The sequence below is a fragment of the Sebastes fasciatus genome, chromosome 8 (assembly GCF_043250625.1).
Source record: "Sebastes fasciatus isolate fSebFas1 chromosome 8, fSebFas1.pri, whole genome shotgun sequence".
In the NCBI taxonomy this organism is placed as follows: Eukaryota; Metazoa; Chordata; class Actinopteri; order Perciformes; family Sebastidae; genus Sebastes; species Sebastes fasciatus.
Window position 1 is genome coordinate 18,360,080 of NC_133802.1, and position 27,149 is coordinate 18,387,228.

The 27,149-nt window shown below is 42.1% G+C and overlaps 1 protein-coding gene across 2 annotated transcripts; it reads right to left on the reverse strand.

Annotated features, from left to right (window-relative positions):
* Window positions 1–438: 438 nt before the first annotated feature.
* dnah12 (dynein, axonemal, heavy chain 12) lies at window positions 439–26,739 on the reverse strand. Of its 2 annotated transcripts, none has more exons than XM_074644063.1 (74): window positions 26,606–26,739; window positions 26,208–26,419; window positions 25,796–25,883; window positions 25,676–25,702; window positions 25,395–25,584; window positions 25,244–25,313; window positions 24,991–25,149; window positions 24,694–24,889; window positions 24,032–24,220; window positions 23,767–23,920; window positions 23,588–23,679; window positions 23,297–23,475; window positions 23,063–23,198; window positions 22,830–22,955; window positions 22,606–22,740; window positions 21,110–21,303; window positions 20,789–21,029; window positions 20,516–20,701; window positions 20,207–20,407; window positions 19,917–20,111; window positions 19,705–19,826; window positions 19,477–19,612; window positions 18,768–18,914; window positions 18,539–18,658; window positions 18,041–18,197; window positions 17,755–17,927; window positions 17,485–17,637; window positions 17,150–17,389; window positions 16,652–16,897; window positions 16,429–16,548; window positions 15,462–15,571; window positions 15,156–15,339; window positions 14,922–15,062; window positions 14,655–14,738; window positions 14,238–14,426; window positions 14,001–14,120; window positions 13,616–13,804; window positions 13,386–13,537; window positions 13,138–13,276; window positions 12,801–12,967; window positions 12,437–12,692; window positions 12,045–12,341; window positions 11,660–11,838; window positions 11,236–11,428; window positions 10,944–11,105; window positions 10,639–10,833; window positions 10,303–10,436; window positions 10,060–10,222; window positions 9,881–9,961; window positions 9,607–9,783; window positions 8,871–9,002; window positions 8,662–8,751; window positions 8,427–8,567; window positions 8,083–8,324; window positions 7,856–8,003; window positions 7,603–7,748; window positions 7,266–7,480; window positions 6,693–6,885; window positions 6,416–6,608; window positions 6,147–6,319; window positions 5,566–5,706; window positions 5,272–5,430; window positions 4,864–5,159; window positions 4,517–4,770; window positions 4,281–4,421; window positions 3,403–3,540; window positions 3,089–3,322; window positions 2,809–2,997; window positions 2,521–2,624; window positions 2,224–2,428; window positions 1,974–2,111; window positions 1,774–1,865; window positions 920–987; window positions 439–745 (listed from the first exon to the last, which is right to left on the reverse strand). In XM_074644063.1, exons 2-74 carry the CDS (start codon window positions 26,354–26,356, stop codon window positions 552–554), a joined length of 11,859 nt encoding a protein of 3,952 aa, XP_074500164.1. In that variant the 5' UTR covers window positions 26,357–26,419; window positions 26,606–26,739; the 3' UTR covers window positions 439–551. The 2 variants fall into 2 exon arrangements, with proteins under 2 accessions (XP_074500164.1, XP_074500163.1); XM_074644062.1 differs by having other exon boundaries at window positions 26,208–26,416; window positions 26,606–26,724.
* Window positions 26,740–27,149: the final 410 nt, after the last annotated feature.

The window sequence follows — 27,149 nt, forward strand, 5'->3', positions numbered from 1 at the left end:
GTAACAGAAGACTAGGCAATTAGTTGCTGCAGACTAGGCAGCTTGTGTACTGTAGGCCTACATGTTCAAAAAACATGTAAATTGTGGGCAGGGACGAAATAAGAGGCTGAATGTTTCTAAGGTTTGTTAAATGTAATAAAAACAATGCAGTGCACTCTCTTTTTTACTTGTTTTGGAATCACTTCCTGCTTTGGATTGAAAGGTGTATGTTGTTGTCCTTTTCTATTAAAACGTCACAGTGCGTCTGATGCATATTTTGTTTCTACCGTGTGAATTTCTGTCTTTCAGATTCGTTTTTTTTTATTGGAGAAAACCGTCTAGCTTTGTATTCTGTAGTAGCAACTGAACTACACAAGCATTTGAACTGAAAAGCTTATCATGTACTTCCCCATAGCCATCCACAAACATGCTCCACAGCTTTAAAACACAGACTCCCTAGTTGGTCGCACACAGATATTTAATTTTGCATTGTGAAAGGACAGAAAATAAAAAAATCATCAAAGTGTTTAAAGTGTCACAGTAAAGTGCTTGAAACAGTTTGTTGTCTGATTTCAGTCATCGAGCTGGCAGAGCATGGCCACGCCGCGCTTGATCCAGTGTTGAGGGCGGTTGCTAGTGGGCAACACCATGGAAATGACAAAATTGGTGGAGTGGCCTGTGGTGGAGAGAGTGCCCTTCCTCTCACTGGTCTTGTAGACAGGGCAGACATACAGCCTCTGAGCCTGATCCATGCTCTTCTTTTCAGCTGCACGGGAGAGAAAGAAGCAAAGAGATGAAATAGAGAGTAAGGAGAATGAAGAGGATAAAAACAGTAACATGTTTGCAATAACAGGTTTGAAATAGACACCTGAATTCAAGAATGGCGTGCACTTTATGTGTCACACATTTGGCAGTGTACAAAGTATGGTAATGTACTTACTGGGTTTTATCCAGATGATTGGCACCACGTCAAATAGGACTTTGGGGTGCTGCTCCGCCAGAACTCCACTGATAGGGAGACAAACAATAGTTAAAGGGATGGTTTGGGTGTTTTGAAATGGGGTTGTATGAGGTACTTTAAGTGTAAGCTATATTTAGAATGTTTTTACCAGTTTACCTCGTCGTGATACAGCTATACAGTCTATGTTTTCGACGGAGAACTGAAGCCATTATCTATGCTCTCGCCAAAGCAACAACTCTATTGAAAAAAACGGTAATTTTACTTCTCAGAACATGGGAGTGCTGGTCTACTACTGCCTCGATCAGTTAGTTAATTTGGGTTATTGTGTGACTTTGGTTTGTTCAGATTCACCAACGTCATATTATAACACAACTAACCGATCAACCAGCAACCCCCGTATTCTGCGAGGTAAAATTACTGTTTTGTCTGGTGTCTGGTGGCTTTGGCAAGAACATATTAGCTTCAGTTCCTTGTCAGAAAGGACTGTCTCACGGCAAGGTAAAGCAGTGAAAATATTCTGAATATAGTGTACACTTAAACTGATGTTGATTTTTTTAGGTGAGTCTTTCTTTTAGATGACTAAAATACATGTTGCTGCCAGCCCTGTCCACAGCAGTACATTGCTTTGGTTCCGTGCGGTAACCCCTCACTGTTTCTCCAAACTGGGGGCGTGCCGACTGTCATCTACTGTAAGTAATACACTGACTATGGATATTACCTCATACAACCCCACTACAAACTATCCCTTTAAGGTTTATCAAGTCCCCTTGCACTTCACTATTTTAATGACACAGAATTATTTTTCTAAAAATAACCCTAGTATGAACATCTACCTTCTTATGTCCCATCGAGCTCCATCCAGAAACAATCCATGAACGTAAACACCATCCTCAGGCGATGTGTCTGACTCATCGATAAGAAGAACCTGTGAGATAAAATCATTAAAACAAAACCACAGATCAGTATACTTTTAGGGCTATGAGAAAATATTTGAGGGTGAGACAGAGGAATTACTAAGTGTGTATCTTTTGACCTGAAAATCAAAGCCTAGCAGGTCAATGGGGATGTGGTATTTCCTGGCGTAGTTCTGCATAGCCCCCGTTAGGAAGGCCTGCGTGAAGAAGAAGCCAGACAGCCAGAACACGTTGGGTTTGTTGGTGTCGTACCAATCCTACAGGCACACAAAGTAAAACTTTAAGAGGAGTAACAAACTCAACGAAGCTCCCATATAATCATAGTCCTATCTCCTGTTCATCTAAAGGATCTTTATTAAGCAGTCTCACCTGCAAAAATGTGAGCCTTGAGAGACAGTCAGTAATGTAGCTGCCCAGAGGCTTGAGGCTGGGGTACGAGCGTTTGGCCCATTTCTCTGGAACCTTCCCCACTATCAGACTGCCTGCAACTGCCTCCAGCACCGCATCCATCACCACCAAACCCTTAATGGCTTTCAACAGATTCTGCAGACTCACACGGATCGTACTACACAGCCTGAGAAAGAGAGCAAAAAAGCAAGAGTTAAGTCATACAGGTGATGATGCGCTGTATGTCTTAAAGGTCTGCACTGAGCTGTTTGTCCGTACGTGTTGTAGCGCTCCATCTCTTGGACGAGCACGGTGTTCATACTCTCCCCGTAGAGCACCGGGAACTTCAAGAGAGCTGCTTCTATGTTGAAATTATCTGGAAGCTGGAGGGAAATAAGCAAATCTGTTAGTTAATAATATACAACTGAGTGTGTGTAGATTACAATCAACAGAAACTGGCACTTTACTGGAAAGCTACACCTGCACTGGTGCCATGTGTATTTCCTACCAAAAATGAGACATACCTACCAAAACATTCCTAAATGAAGAGGTTTGATTAGTTTATACCTTAGTAAGGATGTCATTCGCTATGTCGTACAGCGCGTTGTCACTCCCAGAGCTCCCCCCTGCCTTAACTCCTCCACCCTGGGTGAGTAGCAGCGAATCAAACAGCAGCTTCGTCTGCTGGAGATCTTTGGAAATGTCGACATTTTCATGCATCCCAAACACCTCTGGATGCTGGCTGAAAGGAAGCTCCTAGAACACAACAAAGATATTGCGTCTCAGTTGGAAGTCATTATAGAGGAAAAAGCCCAAAAAACAATGGTAATCTATTGAGTGACTTCACCTTGATAAATACAATGTAGTCGTCATAGATAGATTTAGGCGGAGCAAAGTATTCGCCGCTAGGTGAGAAAGGGTAGCGAGGTTTCTCAACGATGTCCTTGTTGTAGAAGTCGGCCAAGATGGTCATCAGGAGCCGCCGATCCCAGTCGTCTGTCACACGGCCACCGTAGTTACACTCCCCGGTCAGGTAAGTTATGGCCTCGAAGGGCACCTCGTCGTATTCATTCACAAACAGCTAAAGAGGGAAACACATTTAAATGCATTTTTAGATACTTGTGATGTAGAAACGTGGCCACTGTAACTCTGAGTGAATACCTGTAGCTGTCTGATGCTTATACGTAGGTCAGACTCGTTGAAGCCGTAGGGAATATTCCATCCCAGTGGACCAAACTTCTTCCTCTCCTGCACAAGAGCGTGGAAGAAGCACAGTCCATACAGCAGCTTCTCCCAAATCTAGTGGAGGAATCAGAAAATGCATAAATAATAGGGCTGTCAATCAATTAAAATATTCAATCACGATTAATCGCATGATTTTCCATGGCTAATCGCGATTAATCACAAATTAATCGCACATTTTTTAATCTGTTCAAAATGTACCTTAAAGGGAGATTTGTCAAATATTTAATCAACATGGGAGTGGGCAAATATGCTTGCTTTATGCAAATGTAATATATTCATTATTGGAAATCAATTAACAACACAAAACAACGACAAATATTGTCCAGAAACCCTCACAGGTACTGCATTTAGCATGAACAATATGCTCAAATCATAACATAGCAAACTCAAGCCCAACAGGCAAATACAGCTGTCAGTGTGCTGACTTGACTATGACTTGCTCCAAACTGTATGTGATTATCATAAAGTGGGCATGTCTGTAAAGGGGAAACTCGTGGGTACCCATAGAACCCATTTTCATTCACATATTTTGAGGTCAGAGGTCAAGGGATCCCTTTGAAAATGGCCATGACATTTTTTCCTCGCCAAAATTTAGCGTAAGTTAAGCGTTATTTGACCTCCTTCCCGGCAAGCATAGTAGAAGTCACTCTAGCTTTAAAAATGAGCCCGCTACAACTTACCAAATATCGATTGCGTTAATGCGTTAAAGAAATTAGTGGCGTTAAAACGAATTTGACAGCCCTAATAAATTAATGAGAGTTCCCGTTGCGTACATTTTGTATGTGAAAACTCACCAGCTCCTTATCGTGGCAGTTATTGAAGAAGTTTGAGTCAGAAACAGGATCTGACAAGTACGACTGTAGCAGGTTGAGTCGGAGTCCTGTTGGAGGCTCGTTTGTCATTTTCACCCCGTTCTGCAGGATGGTCACTGGAAACTGATATCAGAAAGGATGTTTTTTCTTTAAGACTAAAATCAGAATAAATCTCTGAATTTATACACATGAGCTGAATGAAATGCAGTGAGCTTTACCTTGGATGACGGGTAGCTTGTCAGCCAAAGGCGGAAGTCTGGGTGGCATGTCGCTGGACTGAAGTCCTCACAGGTTTTCTCTAGGGTGGACATCCAGGAAACAGCCAGGTGACAATTCTGCAGACACACCCACGTCCCGTCCTGCATGGCTGTGGATATCATTTTGGCAGCGATGGGTCCCTGGCCCTGCCCCAGAGAGATAGACTGGAACTTGGTACCATCCATGTTCTTGTCACTGGCAAACTTCAGTAAGCCTGTGAAGGGATGTTGTTATTTCTAATGATGTTCAAAGGAAGCAGCATTGTATGGAACCTTGGCAGTCAATCACTGGTACTGAAGGGACTTACTAGCCATGGGATCAGCTCCTGGAGACAGCACAAATACGAGTGGGATGGTGCAGTTGGAGTCCAGGTAGCTCTTACTCAGGTCAAAGGGAGGGGGCTGGACAAATTTCTTCCCCAGTTTGATAGTCACGTATTTAGTAACAGCTGGAACTATCTTGTCAGGCCTGAGACAGCGAACGATGATCATCTTCTGCAGGTCGTTGAGTTGTTCACACCACGGAGCAGGCAGAGGAGTGTTGCTTGGTTCTTTGCTGTCATAAATACATTTAAAGTCTCCTGGGCTCTTCATGAACGCCTCTCTGTGGAATAAATAATACAGTCCATTAGTCAAAAGGACTGTTTTGTGAAACAGTGTAGTTATAGACACATAAAAAAAAAAACATTTTTGGGTGAGTGAGTGATGCTTTTTACTTTATTCCTTGTAAGCCAGGAAGTTCACTGGCTCTGCAGGTCTCGTCCCAGCTCTTGTCCTGTAGCCAGCTGGGGTCGGGGTTTCGGACTGTGTTCTGCAGACCCACTCCTCCGGTCAGAAAGAACATTAAGTCAGAGTATTCAATCTCTTCTTTTGCTCTGAGAGGAAATAGAAGAGGATAGCACAATTTCACAAATTATATATCTTCATCTGAGCATGTGGTTAAAAGCTGAAATGAAATTCTAATAATCTAAATAATTCGACCATCATTGCTCACTAGCTTTAACACTTACAGGAGTAGATTGCAGCAGAGGAGGAAGGAAAAGAGGAGTTTGTCCCTCTCAAACAGAGAGCGACAGACGTTACAGTACAGGTTGAAGGTGAAGTGATCAATTAGGTATCGGAGCCTCCTGTCCAGGATCTTGGATTTGTTACTGATAAATAAAAGACAAAACACAGGAAGCTTGAGATGAACACAGACCGACTCCGCAAGTTATATAAGCCTATGCTAAAGATTCATGTCAGATGTCACATAAAAATGTAGCCGAAACTTTGCTGACTGAGTAAAGGGTTCAGATACGCTTAGAGTACAATGAAACATATTCATAATGGCTACAATTGCTACTTGTGATGTTATAGTACAACAAATGCATACTTCCTGTGTGTGCAGGGCACATCTGCAGCTCCACAAATATGAAAGTTTCATTTGATCCCTCCCACTTGCAGCTGCTGTATAGAAATATTTCGGACACTAATCTCTTCTAAATATGACATAACAGACGGAGGATAATATTTTCTAAACTGCTGGTACCAGTCATAAAATCTCAATGTAATACTTGGACACTGCGGAATACACTTCACGTGCATCGCTCACCTGTCGTGTATAGAGTTGATGTAGAGGTTGACAAACCAGCTGAGAGAGTACTGGTACATAGGGTCTATGTTGGTCAGGTCAGCGATGCTGAAGAACAGAATGGAGGAGTGCTTGGCGATGGCTCTGTAACCCTCTCTAGACTCGGCTATCTTGATCTCTGTCTTCTCTGCAATCTGGGAAATACATAAACAGTAGTAAATTAGATGAGCAATAAACAGACTCGTCATATTCACAATCCGGGTCTCATTTTCTCTAGAGGTTTTCCACACCTGCTGTTTCTTGCTGATCTCGTTGGACATGATCTTTGCTGAGTCCAGAATCTGAATGGCACTCTCGTCCTCCAGGATATTTCCCTCAGAGGACTGCAGCGTCTCCAGGATTTTGTCCTCAGTTTCTTTAAGCTGCCTCTTATTGGCAGCTGACTGCAGGATTAGTGCATTCCTCTCCTCTTCCAGTTCTGGCCTATAGAGCAGATAGAGCAGAAACAATGCTTTAGAGAAGTGATGCAAAGTATCTTTACCAACGTGACCATTTCATAAGCCCCACCTCTCTTTGGCAACTACAATCCCCAGCAGCTGGTCCTCCAAGCCCTCTGGGGTGATCATGAAATTGAGCAAGGTCACCTTGGTGGCCAGTTCTGGTAGGTAGTGTGGGTTCCTGAGCTTAGTGGTGATGTAGAAACGGAAATCACTGGAGTACTCGATCACGCTCTCCCCCAGCTTGATGCTATCCACACCGCCTGGGTGAAACAAAAAATGACTGAACTTAGATTTTTCAGTTTTAGTTTTACATTCAAATCTCAATTGCCACCTTAAAGGTACAGTGTGTAAGATTTGGTGGCATCTAGTGGTGTGGTTGCAGATTGCAACCAACTGAGTACCCCTCCGCTCACTCCTCCCTTTCCAAGACCGCAATAACATAACGTGAAGAGGACCCGCTCCCTATGTAGATATGATGAGCTAATTAACAAAAACTAAATGATTCTTACTTTCAGGTGATTATACACGAAAAACATGAAACATGAAAACATAGATATGAATATTATATTCCATCTCTGCTAATAGATCCCCTGAAATTTGACCCACTGGTCCTTTAACAGCCATCTCACATTCACAGCACCTTGTTTGAAGATTTGTTTGAGCAGCAGTGGCTCCAGTGATGGGTCCAGCTCCTCTCCTACATTTTCCAGCAGCAATGGCGTTCCAAATTGGATACAGTTTTCCAAAGTTCTCATGTAGTCGCCATCTGTTAGCTTGATTACACTCAGGTTGTTGTCTTTCTCTGAATTCTTCACCCACTTGTTGGCCTGACACTGAGGGTCAATCATCAGGGGCCTACAAGAACACAGGCATTAAGAATGAGACGGATCTTTCACATTCACATTGAACCAAGTATATTTTTGTCAAATGTATAAGTAGTAAGTAGTGAATTAAACATTTCAGCAATACAGACTCACCATCTACGTGAATTACTGACAATGACGCCATTATCAATAGAGAAAGAGTCGCTGGGAAGGCCTGCGATGTTCCAAGCCCTAATCTTAATGGGATCTCCCAGAGTCTTACTGAGAGAGAAGTCATCTGCTGATGGGATGTTCTTAGACTAGATATATTAAGGTAGGTGAAAAGAAAGATAATAAGCAATTAAATATGTCTGAATTCAAAGAAAGTGACTAAAACAGTCTGAATAAAAAAGCGGAGGACTGTTACTTGGCAGAGTTTGGTCCATGACTTGGTGCAGTCCTGTCTGAAGCCGGCAGTGAAGGCCCCCAGGTAGGCGATGACACCAGCGGAGATGAGAACATCTCCGGTCAGATCATCATACGTGTCTTGCAGGTCATCTGCTGCTTTAGACCATCTAAAGATACAGAGATTAATTCACTTAGTGGCATACTGTAATTATCTTATTTGCAGAATATTTTGTGCGTCATCCTGACCTGGTCTTCTCTCCGCCCAGACCACCAATGAGTTTCTCAGCTCTCTCCAACTTCCTGGCACACAAATCCACCTGGAACTCCAGCTGGACCTTCTCCTCGGTCTTGTCCTCGAAGGTTTTCTGAAGGGCAGCCAAACGGTCCTCGACCTCCTTTAGCTCAGCTCTCTTCTGGTCCAGCAGGGCCATGGTAGCAGCCAGGGACTCCTGCGCCTCCTCCAGACTGGCCTTCTTAGGAGCCACAATCTAAAACCAAAGAGAGCGGTTGAGATCAAAGAATAAGTGGAAGCATACATGCATGTATATTCAGGACAAGTCAAGAGAAACAAAGTCTATGCAACACTGCACCTTTGCCACCCTGTCGTACACCTCCATTGCTTTGATCCACTTGCACAGGCCCTCTGCTGCAGAGGAGGCCTTTGCCACTATACTGGGGTCAAAGTCAGGATTAGTCATGTACTCACTACGGATTTTTTGCATCACAGGGACCTGCAAAGAAGAAACAGAGGAGTTAGTCAAAGCAAAATACAAGTGTTTTTTGTTTTAAATCATAAATTAAGAATGTAGCTTTCCTGACACTCACAGGAATATTGTCCTTGTCATATACTCTAAGATCTCGTAAAAAGTTCATATCACCCAGGAGCTTCTTGCTTGGACCCCAGTAGTCAAAAACCTAGACATTAAAGAAAACATGTTAGAGAGTGTAGATTGTACTACTATCACATATGTTGCAATGTTAAAATGTTTTTGACAGACAATTTCTTTATAAGATTTTTTCTTCCTCAGTCTAACCTTTTTTCCAGTCCCAGCTGGGTCAGCTATCCTATCCGGCTTTATCTCCCTCATCACACAAACAGCTGACATCACCAGCTTCACCCCCGAAGGAGGACTTTTCATCGACTTCACAATTGTGACATCAGAAGGCTGAAATGAAACAGGCAGCTCAACTTACTCAACTGTCTAAACCGCGCTGGTCTGAGTGGTTAAACCATGGATGTATAATAAGACCTGGATACGGTGCCGCCTCTCCTCCTTGCTTCCAAATTTCTCCAGTGGCCACTCGCGGTATTGCAGTGAGAAACCCCCCTGCGACCCAATAAGCATTTTCCCATAGACCACCATTGCAAAAGAGACGTCTGTAAAACTGTTGACAGGACACCTTGAACTGCAACCAAGGTCGATTACGACTTATTCCATTATGAATTTTTGATACATGGAGGTTTTATATTTGTTCCTTAAGCTGAGAATAGCAATTTAAAAATCTGTGACGTCATCACGATGTAAAGTTTATGGGCCGAGCAGGAACTCGCGGGCGGGGCGAGCGAGAGAAACACTACTGCGCATATTCAGTGGGCCGCATACCCTGGAAGTAAAACCGGAAGCTAGGGAACATTTTTGGCCTATGCGCTAGGCGAGCGATTACCATTGGAATGAATAGGCACCATCTTGAGGTCCGGTATTCAGTTCTTATTATACATCCATGGACTAAACTTTGTATATTGAAGTAGTGCAGCTGAAAGGTGCTCACCTTCAGTGTGTCCAAGGCTGAGAGAGCAGCCTCCAGGGCAGGGATGGCCTCAGCCAGGTCACTCTCACACTCGTTCTTCAGAGCCTGAGCCTCGTTGGCTTTTATAGTCGCCGCCTCCTCGTCAACACGCACAACTTTACTTTTGGCTTCCACCTCCACAGACTCCACTTCAATCACCTGAAAGTCATCACATTAAACAGTTACATTCAGTATATTCATAGGCCTATTTACTGGTAATCTAGGTTGATGTTAAGACTGAAGGAAGATTATTCACCTTCATCATTTTGTTGTTGTCTATCTTTGCCTGTTCCAGTTTGGGCTGCAGGTCTATAAGTTCCTTCTTCATCTCACCAACCTGCAGAGAAACATTGTTAAAATGAGTTAAACATTTTGTAATAATTAATAAAAAAAATAGACAAAAACAATTCTGGTAAAAAATGGTGCTGCATATACCTGAGATTCAGCGAAGGCTAGTTTATCCAGACCGTTGGTATACCTCTGTTTCGCTTTCATGACGGTGTCTCTTTTCTGAGTGAGCAGCAGGCGGAAAGCTGCGATCAGCTCCAGGTAGGATGTGGACGTCACATAGTTATGGCGACCTAGCTCAGAGAGGAATCTGCAATGAAAACAACGGTGAGTGATTAAACTTATAATTGTACTTTGAATATACAAGTTATAAATAACCTCACGTGATACCTCTGGGAGAGCTGTTTGGCAGACGTATGGAACGTTTTGCAGATGAGTATGACCTCCTGCCGCTCCTTTTCACTCATCTCCAGTGACTGCAGGAAGGAGATGGCTACTCGCTCGAGAGCCTCCTCTGGCCACGGCTGTCAGGGCGGAGAGAAGAAACTACAGTGAGACAAAAGCATGCAAAGACTTTCTTCTGATGTTTACTCTAACACATGACTAACTGTCTGACTGATTGACACACAGATACATACATAGATAGTTTTTCTGTGTCTAGTATATTTCACTAAAGATAAAATACAAACTATTAGCGGTGACACCATTCCTAAACCCTATACGCACCTGGAACCAGTCAATGGTACAGCAGTTAATAAGAGATGGAAATTGCCGCAGGCGATTTCGAAAGGCGTCTCCAATGGGACTGAAGGCCACAACGATGTGAAGGTTCTCTCTACAGCGAGCCACAAAGAAGGCGAACAGAGTCAAAGGACTCAACTCCAAATTCTTATTACCAGCCTGGGCAATGGGACGTACTGCCTGGAGAAACAGAGATGAAGTAAGAGTAACATTAAACATCGATGAGTATGGCCTTTATACAAGGTGTACATTACTCTATAAGGGTATACATACAATGTGTGACAGCCTACCTCCATGATCTCTTGCTTCTCGTCTACGGCGAACAGATTGGGCACCTCCCCCGTGTTCAGGACGCTGTCCACGTCTTCTAGAAAAGCTTCATCTTTGATCTGAGCGTCAGTTAGCAAGAACACCATCTTCTGACCTTTCACCCCAGCATTTTTCAGCAACATCTAAGGTATAATTCAAAGCACAAAGAGTGTTGTTTGAAAATATATCACAAGCACAGATCAAAATGAGGATAAATGCTTGATGGATCAGAGTTACAGGACACAGAAGTCTGTCCTAAACCATGAAGCCGACCTTGAGGTCGTCTCTCCACTCAGTGATGCCGTAGCTCTTAGAGATCTCAGGCTGGAACATGGTCATGTGGGCCATGGATGTGGCCAGACGGGTGATGGACTGGCGTCCGCTGCCTCCCACTCCCACTAGCAGGGCATTGCCTCCTGGCTGCTTCAACACACGGCTGATACGGGACAGGTGCTCCAGGACATAGCTACATAATTCAGACATTTGTTCAGTTTAATTTCCATGAAGAAGAAGAGCTCTAAAACAATTTCATCAATTTACTGCACAGAAAAGCAAGTCATTTGGTTGAATGCTCATTCTAGAAATCGTAATTTCTATTTTCTTTATGAGATTTTAACATTTAATACTAAATAGGTTATGACCAATATATTTGCGGCGCATGTAGCTGAATTGACTCTATAATACCAAAGCTGTTTACCGAAAGATGACGAGGTTCATGCGATTCTTGTGCATCTGGTTGTATTCCTCAAGACACGACTCCACCACTTGAGAAAAGCTTTCCATCGAGGGCACCTCAGCGTACAAGCGCTCGTCATCCTCCAGGTCAGGCTCCATGTAGTCACCAAACAGAAGATTCCGCATGTCTTCCTCAACCAGCTGAGAAAGGAAGAACACATTAAAACATAAAGACTGTTTCATATGGTAGTAGAAAATATATCAAATCATATTTAGATAATGGGCAGCAAGGAGTGACAACAGGCCAGAGCAGCTCCTCTTCTTTCCTGCATTTCCTAACACACTGTGAAACATTATAATAGTAAAGCACATAACACTACAACAAGTATAACTGAATCTCAACTTACTTTACTGCTTTTTTTCAGGTGATCAAACACCTGGTCGAAGGATTCGTTGAAGTGGTGTTTGAGGATGCCGTTCATCAGCTGGTGGAGCCATGTTCGATCTTTGTCATCCACCAGGCGGTCGTAGTAGACCCGGAAGACCTCGTGGACAAACAAGCGTATCATGGTGCGTCTGTTCTCCAGAGACTCCTTCTTCAGCAGCAGGCAGCCTTGGATGACACGCGAGAAGTCCCGCAGGTTGAAGGTGTAGTGAGACTTGGCTGGAGTAGGAAGCAGGTTCTCCATGGCTTTCTTATACACCTTTAGGAATGAAATGCATACAAGCAAAGTATTAATGCACTGGAAAAGACAAGGTCAGTTCATGTAATATCATTGTGTGTTTTTGGGGGACTCACTTCCATGGTAGCTGTCACTATTTGGTTGCCAACGGTGAAATATTCAGGTGGGAATTCGTTGTTTTTGAGATAGAAGGCCACCACGCTGGAGAAGATGCGAACCATGGTGTCATCACTGAAGGCGTTGATGCTAAATATGTTGAAGTGGCGCAGGAAGCGGGATGTCACAGCATTCCTCCCACCACCAGGGGGGCCCATAGCTGAGATGAACTGGAGGTCGACAAGAGAGATCCTGGAGGTATCCTTCAGGTCATACCTGCCAGAGCACGACAGTTTACTGAACGCAGTAAATTTAGTCCTCTCCCTTTATTATCATTCTCTTATTTTGATATGAAATTGCCGTCTAATGGTGGATGGTTCATACCAGTTTCCATGGTCTATATACTGTCGAAGAAGCTCCACAGGAGGCTGTGCTCCAAACTGCTCCAGTGCAGGCATGTTCACGTCATCTACAAAGATGACACACTTCTTTCCCATGGGGGGCCCGTACACTCCCTTCCTTCTCTTATCTAACCTGGACATGATGATATTCTGGAAAATACAATTAATACAGAATCAACAAATTCATTTATATAAATAATAAAATAATTCAAACATATACCCTTTCTTGTTTGTTTAGATTATTACATCGAATAACATTTTTCTAGCAATCCAAAAATTCTGAAAGGTCATTCTTTCATCCTTGCTGGCTAAATGCTGACCTGAGTTTGGTTGGCGCTAGTGCGAGCTGAAAAGTTGATAAAGAAGGGTAGATAGCGGTCTTTGTCCAGATTGTTCATCAACTTCTCCTTCACATACACTGACTTTCCAGTGCCAGTAGGACCAACAAACAGGAGAGGCCTAAGCAGAGAAAAAAAATCTATTTTGTCTGTTGAAATGTAAATAATACCAAGGTAAAATAAAATGAGAAATACTCTATAGAAACCAGTATATATGGCAGAATACTAACACTCCGTATCTGATGCTGAGGTCCAGGAGGTAGGTGTAGCGAACTGTATCTATGGTGGGAACAATGATCTCTTGCACTTTGGTGTTTTTGTCCCCCAGGCTGACATTCATGATGGCACTGTTCCAGTGAGCCCAGCTGCCTTTTCCTTTAAACTGTCCAAGAGATTACAGTCTGATTTACTGGTTTAAACCAAAGTGAAACACCTCTGAGGTGATGTAATTACACAATACCTCATAGAAGTAGTCATACACCAGCCCTTTCTCGTCCATTGGACACTCCCATTTCCCCACAGCGTCAGGGATGGGATGTTCTTCTGTCTTTCCTGACACAGTCACCCTGAAGAACTCACTAAACTTCTCTCTGCTGTCTGAATCACAGCTGCCACCCACAGACCACACCAGGGAGAAGGCAAATGCTGCCTAAAATCACACAAGGAAGAGAAGGGGAGGTGTCATATGAAAATATAAATTAACTGAGATGGAAAGTGCAAATACAAAAACACTGAAACATTTGCTTTGAGGTGCAAATGTTTGCCAAAAGCAGTTCCAAAGCAAATATTTTTAATAAATAAGGTGCTAATATCCTTCAAAATGACAAATGATTCAGTCCTTTTACCATTATCCAGGTGCGAATATTTTTATCCCCAGGAGTCGTTTCTACAGGTTCAGTGAGCAGCATCTCAAACAGTCGACACAAGGACATCACAGTGTTACTGTTGCCAGTGGAAACAACTTCCTGTAAACAAAACCGTCATCCAGCATGACAAAGCGTCTGCATTTTATATATAAATAAACGTACACTAGGACAATGTTCTACAGATATTTGTGTCTGGGTTGTTCTGGGGTCACTTACTCTGCAGTGTTTACGCAGCATCCTGAGGGCGGGCGGCAGGAGCCAGTGGAAGAGCTCCAGCAGCAGGGAGCGGTTGTCCGGGCTTTGCAGGGCATCAGGAAGATTGTTCATCCAGGAGATCACTAAAGGCTCCCAGCCCAACTGAGACGGCTCCATGTAGATCATACCACATCGACTGACTGTGGCGGGCTGCCGTGGAAGAAAATAACCGAACAAAACTAAAAAAGACCTTTTTATAACTTCCAATTACATCCTGTCAATCAAACATATTGTTAATTCCTATTGGTTCAACATCTTAACAAGCACGTTGGTGAATTATTAAAGTTCCATTATTGCAAAATGGTGACCATTCAGCAAATTAACGAGCAAAATAACGAGCTAATAAATAATTTATTCATCTCCAAACATTTAACTCACCGAGGCCTGTGATAGATCCATTGCTTCAAAAATCAGACTCATCTGATTGGACATCTGGATGATCTCACCACTCATCAGGCACAACTGTGGGGGAAAAGAGAGAAGATCTAACTCAAGTATGAGAAAAATAAATAAATATCAAACGTTTTTACTGTGTATTATGTACCTTTTTTTTTTTTTTAACCTTTATTTAACCAGGAGTAAAAACTCATTGAGATTAAAAATCTCTTTTCCAAGAGTGTCCTGACCAAGATAGGCATGATGTACCTTTTTGTTATCATCCAGCACGGTGTTCATGCTCTCAATCCACAGTGTATCTATGGGACCATCAAACACCACCCATTTACGGTCTGGTGTGTCGGCCGATGCAAACTCACGAAACGTGTTGGCCACAATCCCGTCTGTCCACTAATAATGAGGAAAAGGAAAAAGTAAAGACACACATCTTGTATTTATCTGTGATACAGAATAAATACAAGAGGATCCAAGGCACAGGTCTACCTCATGGGAAACTAGGTCAAACTGTCCAAAGAGCTGTCCCATGGTGATGGACTTTGGGTTCAATGTCCTGAAGATGATCTTCTCCTCCTCACCATACCCTCTCTCATTCATGAGAGTCAGCGTGGCAGCAAGAGTGTGCAGCACTTTGGTCTTCCCAGCAAAAGGTTCCCCCACCAGCATAAACCTGGTACAAAAAAGTGTATATTTTCATGCAATATCAAGCTGTGTCCCAGTTGTGTGGAATACTGTATAACTGGAAACATGCGAAACAGGATATCATGATATGATAATTGAAATACAACATACCCATGCCTGACTATCATCATCTCATAAGACTGGATCATCTTCTCTAAGAAGACCTGTGTCGGTTGTACATTGTGTCTTTTACAGCACTCTTCAGCCGCCTCCAGAAACAGCTGCCAAGGATATGAAAAAAAAAACACTGATTATAATATTAGGGCTGTCAATCAATTAAAATATTGAATCGTGATTAATCGCGTGACTGCCCATAGTTAATCATGATTAATCACAAATTAATGACACATTTTTTTATCTGTTCAAAATGTACCTTAAAAGGAGATTTGTCAAGTATTTAATACTCTTATCAACATGGGAGTGGGCAAATATGCTTTCTTTATGCAATGTATGTACTGTATATATTCATTAATGGAAATCAATTAACAATACAAAACAATCACCCTCACAGGTACTGCATTTAACATTAAAAATATGCTCAAGTCATAACATAGCAAACTGAAGCCCAACATGCAACAACAGCTGTCAGTGTGTCAGTGTGTTGACTTGAGTATGAATTCCCAAAACTGCATGTGATTATCATAAAGTGGACATGTCTGTAAAGGGGAGACTCGTGGGTACCCATAGAACCCATTTTCATTCACATATCTTGAGGTCAGAGGCCAAGGGACCCCTTTGAAAATGTCCGTGACAGTTTTTCCTCGTCAAAATTTAGCGTAAGTTTGGAGCGTTATTTAGCCTCCCTCACAACAAGCTACTATGGTTGGTATCAATGGACTCCTTTGTTTTTCTAGTTTCATATGATGTATCTTCCCTCTAGCTTTAAAACTGCTACAACCTCTGAAAGATATATTGCATTAATGTGTTAAAGAATTTAGTGGCATTAAAACAAATTTGAATGCATTATTATCACGTTAAATTTGACAGCCCTATATAATACACATGACAATATTAATAAACGTGCAGGTATTGTTAGATGTAGGACAAAAGAATAAGTAATGGCTTCAATATATCTGACCTGATAGTCAGCCTCAGGAAGGGAGATGCCTGGGAACAAATCACTAGTGATTCCATTGAACAGCGGAATATCATGGGAGAGGAACTTGGGCTCATTGACATCCTTTATGGACCTCAGGAGCTGGATGTTACAAAAACGTGGAAAAAAAGAATAGAGAAGATTACAATTAGGGCATACAATATATAGACTAATTTAGCAAATGCATTCATTTCAGCACAAATACCAGTATGTCCTCGTTCTCCTCCGGATATTTGAGCTTGAGGTTTCCTGCAGCCACAAGTACTGCTTTGACCGCCCTCATGCCGTAATCATAATGGAACTGGGAGGAGAGCAGCTCTGAACAGAGCCTGTAGGTCATCACAATCTTTACTGACAGTGGTTTGGCGTTGAGGAAGCCGTATGAATACAGAGAGATCTCTGCTATCAGCGCGTAGTTGGGGACCATCATGGCCACTGTTCGGAACAACACCTGCACAGAGAAATGAAAGAAAGATTAGGTGACGTGTCGGTGTTGGACAGTCACACACTTCTTTGTGTTATGTTACACTATACTGAAGGGGTGTAAAAGCACCATCGATTTATCACAGTGTTTAATTTGATGAAGAGCTGGGATCAAATAATGTAGATTAATATAATCTAATGCAATGTAGAAGTAGTAACAGCCAATATTTTTAGGACTGACAGTGATGCCTAATAAAATGTTTATTCACTGATTAAAGACCTTGAGGTTGTCTGGGAGTTCTGAGCGTCCTGCGTAGCCAGGGTTCATTGTAATGGACACAAAGCAGTTGGGATTGAGTTTGAGCATAGTCCCTTCGAAGTCAAAGTATTCCAACTTCTGCTCGACGGCCCTCTGGATGCAGAGAACCTGCTGGGCCACTACAGACAGCACCTCCAGCTCAATGCGGTTGAACTCATCAAAGCATGCCCACGCACCAGATGAAGCCAGACCTTTAAAAAACTATGAGAAATTGCACCAAAAACATTTGTTAAAAGAATGATGTTTTTGCATTATAACTTTGGCATTAGAATTAAGAATATTCCTGCTGGCGTTACTTTGCCCATAGCGAGGTAATCCAGTCCGTCAGAGCAGTTGAAGACCACACACTGTACAGCTAGAGCTTTGGCAAGATCTTTGGTGGTTTCCGTCTTTCCTGTTCCAGCTGGACCTTCAGGCGCGCCACCCAAATTCAGGTAGAAAGCCCCGATCTAAAACAGAGGGAGAGCTTTGGGATTAAATGTTAAAATATCTCATCACTCAGCATTATTTCAATAACAATGTGACAAGTGTTCATGTGTAAGTTGGCTATTTGTCATAAATTATACCAGGGTTCTGTAGCATCTGTCAGTCAGTGGAGTGATGACCAGACGCGGCGAGTTCCCCAGGTACTCATAGGCGTACTTAACATCGCAGTTGATGATGCGAACACGAACATTGTCATTGATCCAGTAGTAACGAAGCTGGGCTAGCCATTGGAAGTCTGTTTCAGTTGATACACCTGTTAAAAATGGACATACAGTATATCATTTTATTTTTCAGGCATATTTTCTTGGTGGTATTTCTAAACTGAGCTCTGCTACAGTCGACTCTGGATTCGGTGCTGTGAGGTACCTTTCCCAATAAGCTCCAAGACCACATCCCTGGCATGGACGTCAATAGTGACCAGCGCTCCCAGAGTGATCCGTGTTTGTTTGGGCAGTTTCCCTCTCACCAGCTCCACAATGTCTTTCAGCTGACTCTGGAGTTGCTTATAGTAGTTCTTTAAACCCTACAGAGAACAAAACCCAGTTACTATTTAGTTGTTTTTCCCAAGGTGGTTCTGTTAGAAGAAGAATTCGGGTCAGTTGGTCAGGAGTGACACACATCACTGTTTTTTTTACCTCTACACTATAAAATTCATTAATGTGTGCAGCACTATAATTAGACTTTAAAACTTGATTTAAGTTTTTTTTTTTTGATTTTAACTAGGAATCTTCACAACTTAATCTTCTCATATTCAGAAAAACACTGAACATAATTTCAATTAATTAAGCTGTACTTGGTATTACTGTATTTCAAAAGCCAACAAAAAAGAGTTACATTTTCATTGAAAAGGGTGTAAAAACCTACATCAGCTCCCGATCTGATGGCTTCATGGACCTCCGAGGTCCAGAAAATCTGGGAGGTGCAGAGCACCACCTGCCCAGGCCACTCCTTGACCCACTGGCTCCGTGCAGTCTCAGCGTAGGCCTGTCGGTACAACCACACTCATGATTCACATTAATGTTCACGCATAAATCCTCAATTTAACAAATCGCAGTACTGTGTATTATTTAAGGCATGGGAACAGTGATCTCACCACCCTGGAGCGGGCTATTACATCTCTGACGCTGCCGAGCATCACTTCCTCCACCTGCACCAACCACTTCTCCACAGCTCCTTTGGCTTCAGATGTGGAGATGCGCTGGATTAGCTCAACACGCTCACCCTCACTGCTATACATGGCCTGGGTGAGAACAGTGTGCAATTTAATGATGGTTCAACCATGGTGTCATGTAACTATGGACGGATTATGAGACAATTGGCCCCTGGGCAAAAACATGTAAAGGGCCCCCACCCCTCCTACATACAATAAGCACAAGAGCCACAGATTCAAAGAGACATCTTTGCAGTTGTTTTGTGTCTCTTTTTGGTCGGTTTGTGTCTATTTTGGTTATTTTGTCTCTCCTTTTGGTTGTTTTGCATCCCTTTGTAGTCGTTTTGAGTCTGTTTTTAGTTTATGTGTGTCTCTTTATGGTAGTTTTATGTCTTTCTTTGTTTGTTTTGTGTCTCTTTGTAGTCATTTTGTGTCTATTTTTGTTGTTTTTGTGTCTCTTTTTGGTAATTTCACGCCTCGTGGTAGTTTTGTCTCTTTGTGACTTGCCAACAAGAAATGTTAGCAGTAACGTCAAACTGAGGCTCTGGCCCAAGGGCCCAACAGGTTAGGGGGCCCCTGGGCCTGTACCCAGTAGGCCCGATCAATAATCCGTCCATGCATCTAACAATAATAACATGTGTGACTGCCTTGCCTGGATATCCAGATTGGGCAGGAAGTCCAGCTTGGAAATACCCTCAAAGCACTTCTTCAGATGGGGCTGCACTCGCAGTGGGTCCTTGGTCTCAGACAGAATCTCCAGCATTTCATCATTGGACAAGAAGAAGAACCTGGCAGCGGCATTGGTAGTCAGTATCAAAATCTTAATGTTATGATAACAAAGAATTGGACTAAAGAAACACTGCGAAATATGTTTGTTCACCGTGGAAAAAAGAGACGCTTCTTCTCCAAATAGGCATTCAGTCCTTTCATGATGTCTTCCAGGAGGCTGTTAGAGTCTTGCAGTTTCTCTAGCAAACCAGGCAGCGAAGTTGCTGCCAGAATCTATGATTACAAATCATCAGTTAACACAAACAGTTAATTTTTCAGATTTCCTTTTTTTTCAGAATAATGTGTTCACCGTAAACTTTTGACCTTCGGGTCCTTAACGCAGTGCCTCATGACATCTTTCCAGTTTTTGTCAACAATTTGGAAAAGTCGTCCCTCTTCCGGAATCTGCTGCATGATGTCCTGAGAAGAGAAGATGGGCTCCAGATAAAGCCACTGGGCCTGCACCTTCAGCCACTCATCTATGGTTTCCTGGATACGAAGCAGACGCTCCTCCCACAGCTGAGGTCACAGAACAAACAGTTAGATCTCTGCAGAACTGGTAAAACGTATTCATTATCATCATGTGTATAAACTCTCTAAAACTGGAAGCTAACCTTGATCTTATTTTCAAAGGGTTTGATGAACGGTGAGCCCCTCATAGTCTGAGTCTTCACAATCTGGTCATCTAACATTGTCTGAATCTCGTCCATGGCGGTCAGGATGGACACTCCGGTCTCCCTGTAAGGTTGATGGTGGAAAGAAATACCATCCCAAATATGCACCATGGTTTGCATAGCCTTCTCCAGGGAAAACTCCTGTAGAGACACATAGGAGTACGTAGCCATTGGAGTACATATGGCATTCAATATTAAGGATTTTATCAAACGCTGTAGAAGCAAACAAAGAATTTCAGAAGTTCTCACTTTACTGGCAGCAGTGCTGATAGACTCAAACTCTTCGATGTAAGGAACCAGGTTTTGTTTGAGAACTTTGCGTAGTGTGGTACCAGAGTCAGGAGTGAGGTCATACCCCACTATCTCTGACATCTGGTCCCAGTGGCGAGCTCGGATGCCTGGATTACACAAGCTGGACACTACAGGGATACGGTCCTGTTGACACAAACACATTCCACATAGAGGTATAGCAGCAACAAACAAGCCTTCATTAATGAGCCCCTTTGAAATGACAGTAAATACCTTGAACTCTTTGATCTGCTCCATCACAGTGGAGCACAAAAGGATTGTGGGGCTTTCCGGCTTCTTCGAATCATCCTCAGGTCGTCGTCTCATCGTCCCACCAATCCTGTCCAGCTCTTGCTCAGCCTTGTTCTGCTTCTGTTGGAAAAACTTGAGCGTCTTGAAGATCTCCCTAAAGAACTCGTCCACTTTTACTTCCATGCTCTCGCCGTCAAGGTCCTGGAAGGAACCGTCCATCCATCTATTCACAAAGGAGATAAAAGGTTAACAGGGGAAATGTTTTCATTAAAACTCAACAAGCACATCAAACTGAAATCAGACCTGTCTTCTGTGCGCTGCCACATCAGCACCAGTCCAAACAGCTTCTGATACGGCTCAATACGGTTTTTGATGACCTCAACTTCTGGGTAACATGTTGGGTCCCATTTGTAAAAGGCCTCTTCTTTGTTAATGAAGACGATCGCCTCCTCAGCCTCATGGAGAAGTTTCTGAACTGTTCTGATATCCGTTATATACTGCCCAAAAAGGGATGACAAGATCATTATTTTCCATTTTCTCATGTAATTGTATTGCTAGAAAACGACACTAAAATTAAGTTTTATGATGCTTTTGTACAATTCTGATCACTACTTACATTGTAATGACATTGACATGGAATTCAAATGCATACTGTAATATGACCATAAAGTTATTTCAAGTTCAAGTTTGTTAAAAGGAATAGTTTGACATTTTGTGAAATGTACTGATTCACTTTCTTGCAGAGAGTTAAAAGTCTGTTTAATATGAAGCTGGAGCCAGCCGGTGGGTAACTTCCCGAGCAGTGGGAAACAGCTAACTTGGCTCTGTCTGAAGCATAAACTGTATAAAAGAAGTGGACGTAGTCATCGTGATGTCACCCAATGGTTTGTGGACTGTCGTGACACGAGAGGGTGGAGCTAAGTACAACCGAACAATGAATAACACATTTTTAGGTGACCAAAATGATAGAATTCACTTTCATGAACTGAAAACACACTGTGAAAGGGTTAAAAGTCTAAGATAAAAACACAATTCCCATACCGGAAAACGCCGTGGTAGCGACCTGTCAATCACAAGGTAGCCATGCCCTAAAGCATACCCTGCTTTATGGTCTATTTGACTCTTAATGGGACCATAATTTACTAAATGAACATCACGCTGTATTGAAGAAGACTTGAAACTAGCGATTGAGACCATAAACTCATGTTTACAATGTTTAGTGAGGTAATAAATCAAGTGAGAAGTAGGGTCATTTTCTCATAGACTTCTATACAATCAGACTTCTTTTGCAACCAGAGGAGTCGCCCCCTGCTGGCTATTAGAAAGAATGCAAGTTTAAGGCACTTCAGCATTGGCTTCACTTCCCAGGAGTTTGCCCACTAGTCGGAAGGTAACAAAATCCCCCTACCAGCACCTCGAAAGCTCACGAATTAACATGTTACATCTTGTTTGTTTAAAACGTACAAAAACTGAAGCGTAAAAACAACAATTTGTGGTTTTATGGTGGGTTATGAGACTATTTGTCGGCCAGGCGCGGTGACGTCCTGAACTTTTAGAGGGGCTGGTAGGCGGATTTTGTTAGCTTCATACAAAGCCAGGCTAACTGTTTCCCCCTGCTCCAGTCTTTATGCTAAGCTAAGCTAAGCTAACCAACTGCTGGATAGCTTCATATTGTACGGACAAATATGAATGGTATTGATCGTATTAACTTACTCTCACCAAGAAAGCAAATACATGTTCTGCCCAAAATGTCGGAACTATTTCTTCAAGGTCATCTGAAAATGCTAATGACACTGTACCTGCTGCATCATATCCAGCTCAGAGCAATGTGGGAACTCCTCTACCCTGCGTCCCAACTTTTCCAGCTCTACCATTAATCTTTCTCTTTCAGCAAGCAGCTCCTTCTCCCCTTTCTGCTTGGCCCATTGCATCACCTGGAAAATGACAAAGCCGTCCAGAATCAGGTCATCCTTAATAAAAAACAACCATGATATATTGTCATCAGCAGACACAACAGCATTACCTCATCACTGAGATCAAAGACATCGAGGATTTTTTGAGGCCAGTGGAAGACGGTTGCATTAAGTTCCATATCCTCTGGCTCAATGATGTGGACATCCAGGAGGTAGCTCAGTCTACAGTAGGCTTCCTGTCAGAACGCAATGTGGCAGAAAATGCTGTTAGGATTGATATAACTGAAGTCGATATGTTTTAGTGTAAGATACAACAGGTAGAACCAATCTTCAGGTTATTCACCTTTATTTTTTCATTCAGTTCAGCAATACCCTTTGTCTTAGTGAAATCAATGTGATCAATGATCTGAGTCATGTCCTCTGTGCTCTCTGGTACTTTCAGAATGTTCTCTCTGATGGCTTCAAATTCAGAGCAGATCCTGTGAGCACACACAAAAAAGGATTGTGAGAAAAATTGGAACATTTTCAACACAGACGGACAGTTTTGTCAAAGAATGTTACAAGAAAAGTGACTCACTGTAGATTTTGCTCCCGGTGGCAGGCGACCAATTTCTTCAGAAGTATTTCAGCGTAGTTTTTTGCTTTGTTGGCCAGCCCCTGTTTCAGCTCTTCACAGTCCAGATGGACCATCGAGAAGTGGGCTTTTGCAGGGAGGCTGATAATCGCCTTTGACAGAACACGAAACTCCTCCACTTGCTTTAAAAAGCAGTGACATTACACGTTGATAGTCATCAGAAGGAAAACTGACAACAAGGCAGGAATAGGTATATAATATATGCAGCATTAATTCAATTTTATGATTTGCTACCTCAGTGTACTCATCAAAAGAGTGCTCCTCTTCCATGAACTTCTGCACTCTGGCCTGTGCAGTTCCGTTGACGAGCCAGTCATAGCTGTCAACTGCAAAATAAAGCAGGAAAGTCAGCAATAAATGGAATTAAAATCAACGGGGTGATGATAGGAAATTATTGGATTATGAAACATCACCATAGCTCTGGAAATGTTTGTCGGGATCCTCTAGATTCTTGCACACAGCCGCCTTCACGGCGACCTGAGCCCAAGCCAGGATGTGATCAGCCACCGTGGCATCCACAAACGAAGATATGCCTTGTGCCAGCCATGACTGGACCGTCTGTACTTTCTGTGGATCAATGTCATAGATATCAATACTAGCTCAAAATCATTTTTTTACATGAAAAATGTGTCATAGAGCGGTCATTCTCCTTTAAATGGCTATTACAGATAACCTCACCTGCAGTGTGTTTGTGATGGCGTTAAGAATCTCAAAAAGAGCAGCTTCCAGGTCTTGTAAGGTGGGATAAATTTCTATCTTTTCATCATCGAATGTCAAGGCCATACGGAAGAGGGGCAAGCGGTGGGGATTGCTTGGATCAAAGAGATTGACAAACTCCTCTACACTTGTCTGAAGCAGGGATTTCAGCTGGGAAATGACAAAAGAAAAATGTCTATAATGCTACAGTATCCATACATTTCATTAAAAAAAAAGAACACAAACAAACAGTAATAGCTAGTTGCTGACATGCTGCTTGTACAAAAAAACTAACAAAGGAGATCAGATCTCAATACAGCAGGCTATAAATGTTGCATAATAGTTGCATAAAGTGATGAGATTATAGCTTACAATGTTCTTTGACCAATTCAATTTACTATATGTGCAGCATTAAAAACACAAACCTTGATAAGTTTCAATTGTCGAGGTGTCTCTTAGTGGTCTTTTAATGTATATGTCTATAACAACTGGCTTGCTAAAAATACAATGTATAACAGTATAACATAATTCATATAAGTATGTTTCTGATTCAGTAATGAGTGAAACAGCCTTAATTTAAATATCTTTAAATTGTTCATTCTCAAATCCAAATCAAGCCCAAAATCAAGTCAGCCGTATCTCACCTGATTGGAGATGAGGGTGGACGCACAGTCATAGAAGGATTCCAGTTTCTCCTCTTTAACTCCCTTCAGTGTTTCTTTGCTTGTTAATAAGTTGATGACTTTTGGAAACCAGGTATTCATGATACGATCTTCTGTCCTCTTACACTCCACCGCTATTCTGTTCTGGAGGCTCGTACAGTCCACGGGTCCCGAAGCCCTGAAGCCAGAATTAAATCAAAAAGAAACTTCACGTGAAAAATCATAGTTATGTGCTTTTTTTTAGCAGGGCCATGTTGCATTCATGGTGTCTTTCTTTACCTGCATCCTGAGAGATCAACCAGAACCAGTGGAGAAAATGTCATGTAGCCAATATCCAAGACAGTTTGCATCACCGGATGAAGAATGTGCAAATTTGATTTCATCATCTTGCGGCTTCTGATAAAGCGATCATGCCACGGTTGGGAGAAATCAACAATTCTGCAAAAGATTGGAAATGTAACTTACATTCAAAAACAGACCGACTACTATTTGATTATTGTGGATAAATCATTTGTGTACATTGGACACTGACTTTAGTTGGGCCGCTGTCTGTTTGTCTGAGACAGGTTCTTCTGTTTGTGGATTCTTTAGTATTGTGTCCACTAAAGGGAGTGAATATGGCATAATGAGACAGGTCTACATGTTCTCTGAGAGTATATGCATACATAAATAATTGCCAATACCTGTGTGCTTGACAATCACATTGTGGAAGTCGTCGCTGACTTCCTTGCAGAGCTCCTGTAGCAGTTTATTTGTCTCAGGGCCCTCTTTAAGTTTAGGCGAGACTCGGGCAACGATGGAGTCCAACCACTCTTGCTGGATTGGAGCAAATGGCCGTTTCTCTACACACCCCTTCAGGAACATGTAGTTCTCCTGCAAATGGGACCAAAAATAGGAGATGTGTGGTACATAAGTAGGGTTGAGTCTCTTCACAGGTCAAATCTAATAAACAAAAAAGACTTACCCTACGCTTCCGGTCCTCGCTAAACATCTGTAAAGAGAATATTGAAATACACTACATTATATTGTGCATATAAATGTATAAATTGATTAAAATGTGTGCATAATTAGATAATTGTCATACAGATGGTGGAAACAGTGGTTCTGGTGACTTGCTGCGCTCTGTTCCCCTCACTTGGCTCTGTTCGTAAGCCTTCATTGCTCTGGACACCCTGTAATAATTCAGTCAACAAATTGTCACATTGAAAGGAAACTCAATTGCCTACATACTGATGAAGATAAGATAAGATAAGATAAGATAAGATAAGATAAGATAAGATGAACCTTTACTAATCCCCAGAGGGAAATTCAGGTGTCAAAGCAGCAACATCAGCAAACAGAGTGAAATGCAGGAGAGGTACAGGTATACAACAATTATACAAAAACTATATATAATAACTGCCTAAATTAGACACTGGGATCATTATCTAATAGCTGTGGCTATAATAGTGAGGTACTGACAATAGAGCTGGCACACAGCCGAGCTGACAACATACAATATCATGTGGAGTTGATCTTGTTTCACTTTACTCCTTCTGTGCCTCTTCTGAACTGTTGTCTTCTCCTTTGCTGCAGCGATCTGTCCATCCTCAGCATCACGGTGCTGCGTGCCTTCAATGGGGGGCAGGACTGGAAACTTCGACATGTCCTTCACTCCTGTGGCTTCAAAAATTTCCGGGAGAGGTAGCCATGTCTGGCAACAAAGCTACTGAGAAGAGCCAGAAGCAAAAAATAACTTGAGGCTAAGTTACAGCTGTTGTATCTTAACGCTAGGCTAACTAACTAGCTAGTTATCCTGTACATTTGACCATAAGGTTTAACGTTAGCGTTTAGATGTTGCAGCATCTCAAAAGTTATTTTTAGTGAATAACAACACGGCTAACTATCAGTTTACCTGTTCGTTCATTCAATATCCTCTCGCTTTGGAAGGTTGGTTAATAGCTTAATGTCATTTTAACTCATTGTTAGCCTGCGAACTGACTTCTGAGACTAAAGTTAACAGCGCCGTTACCATAGAAACAGTAAACATGGTAACCATTGGAAGAGGGCGTTGGGTTGTCATGGTTATTCCTGTTGTTGCATTAAATGTAGTATAGTGATGGATGAATAGTTTACTGCCAGATAAACAAATGCATTAATAATAACTTTATTATGTCTTATGTGGTATGCCTCCTTGTAATAAGGCTAGTAAATACGATTTTATTCTTTATAGTTATTTTTTTTTGTATTTATTTATTTGCACATATATAAAACTGAAGAAAAATACAGTCAACAAAAAAAAAAAAACAATAAGAAATGTGTCAGGAGAGGTCAAGAAGCCACAGGCTTATACAAAGTGCCTCCCCCCAACTCCAGGAGAAAAAAAAATAATAAAAAAGGAAGAAAGATCTAAACTAACATAATTTTAAAAATACAACAAAAGTTAAACAACAAGAAGT

What these genes read in the sequence shown, in the direction of transcription:
- dnah12 (XM_074644062.1), bottom strand. An exon ending in ATTACCTCGCTATGGGCAAA is followed by an intron (nt 17,390 to 17,484) that starts GTAACGCCAGCA and finishes AATTTCTCATAG; the next exon opens with TTTTTTAAAGGTCTGGCTTC. An exon ending in TGCTAGGCTTTGATTTTCAG is followed by an intron (nt 1,866 to 1,973) that starts GTCAAAAGATAC and finishes TTTATCTCACAG; the next exon opens with GTTCTTCTTATCGATGAGTC.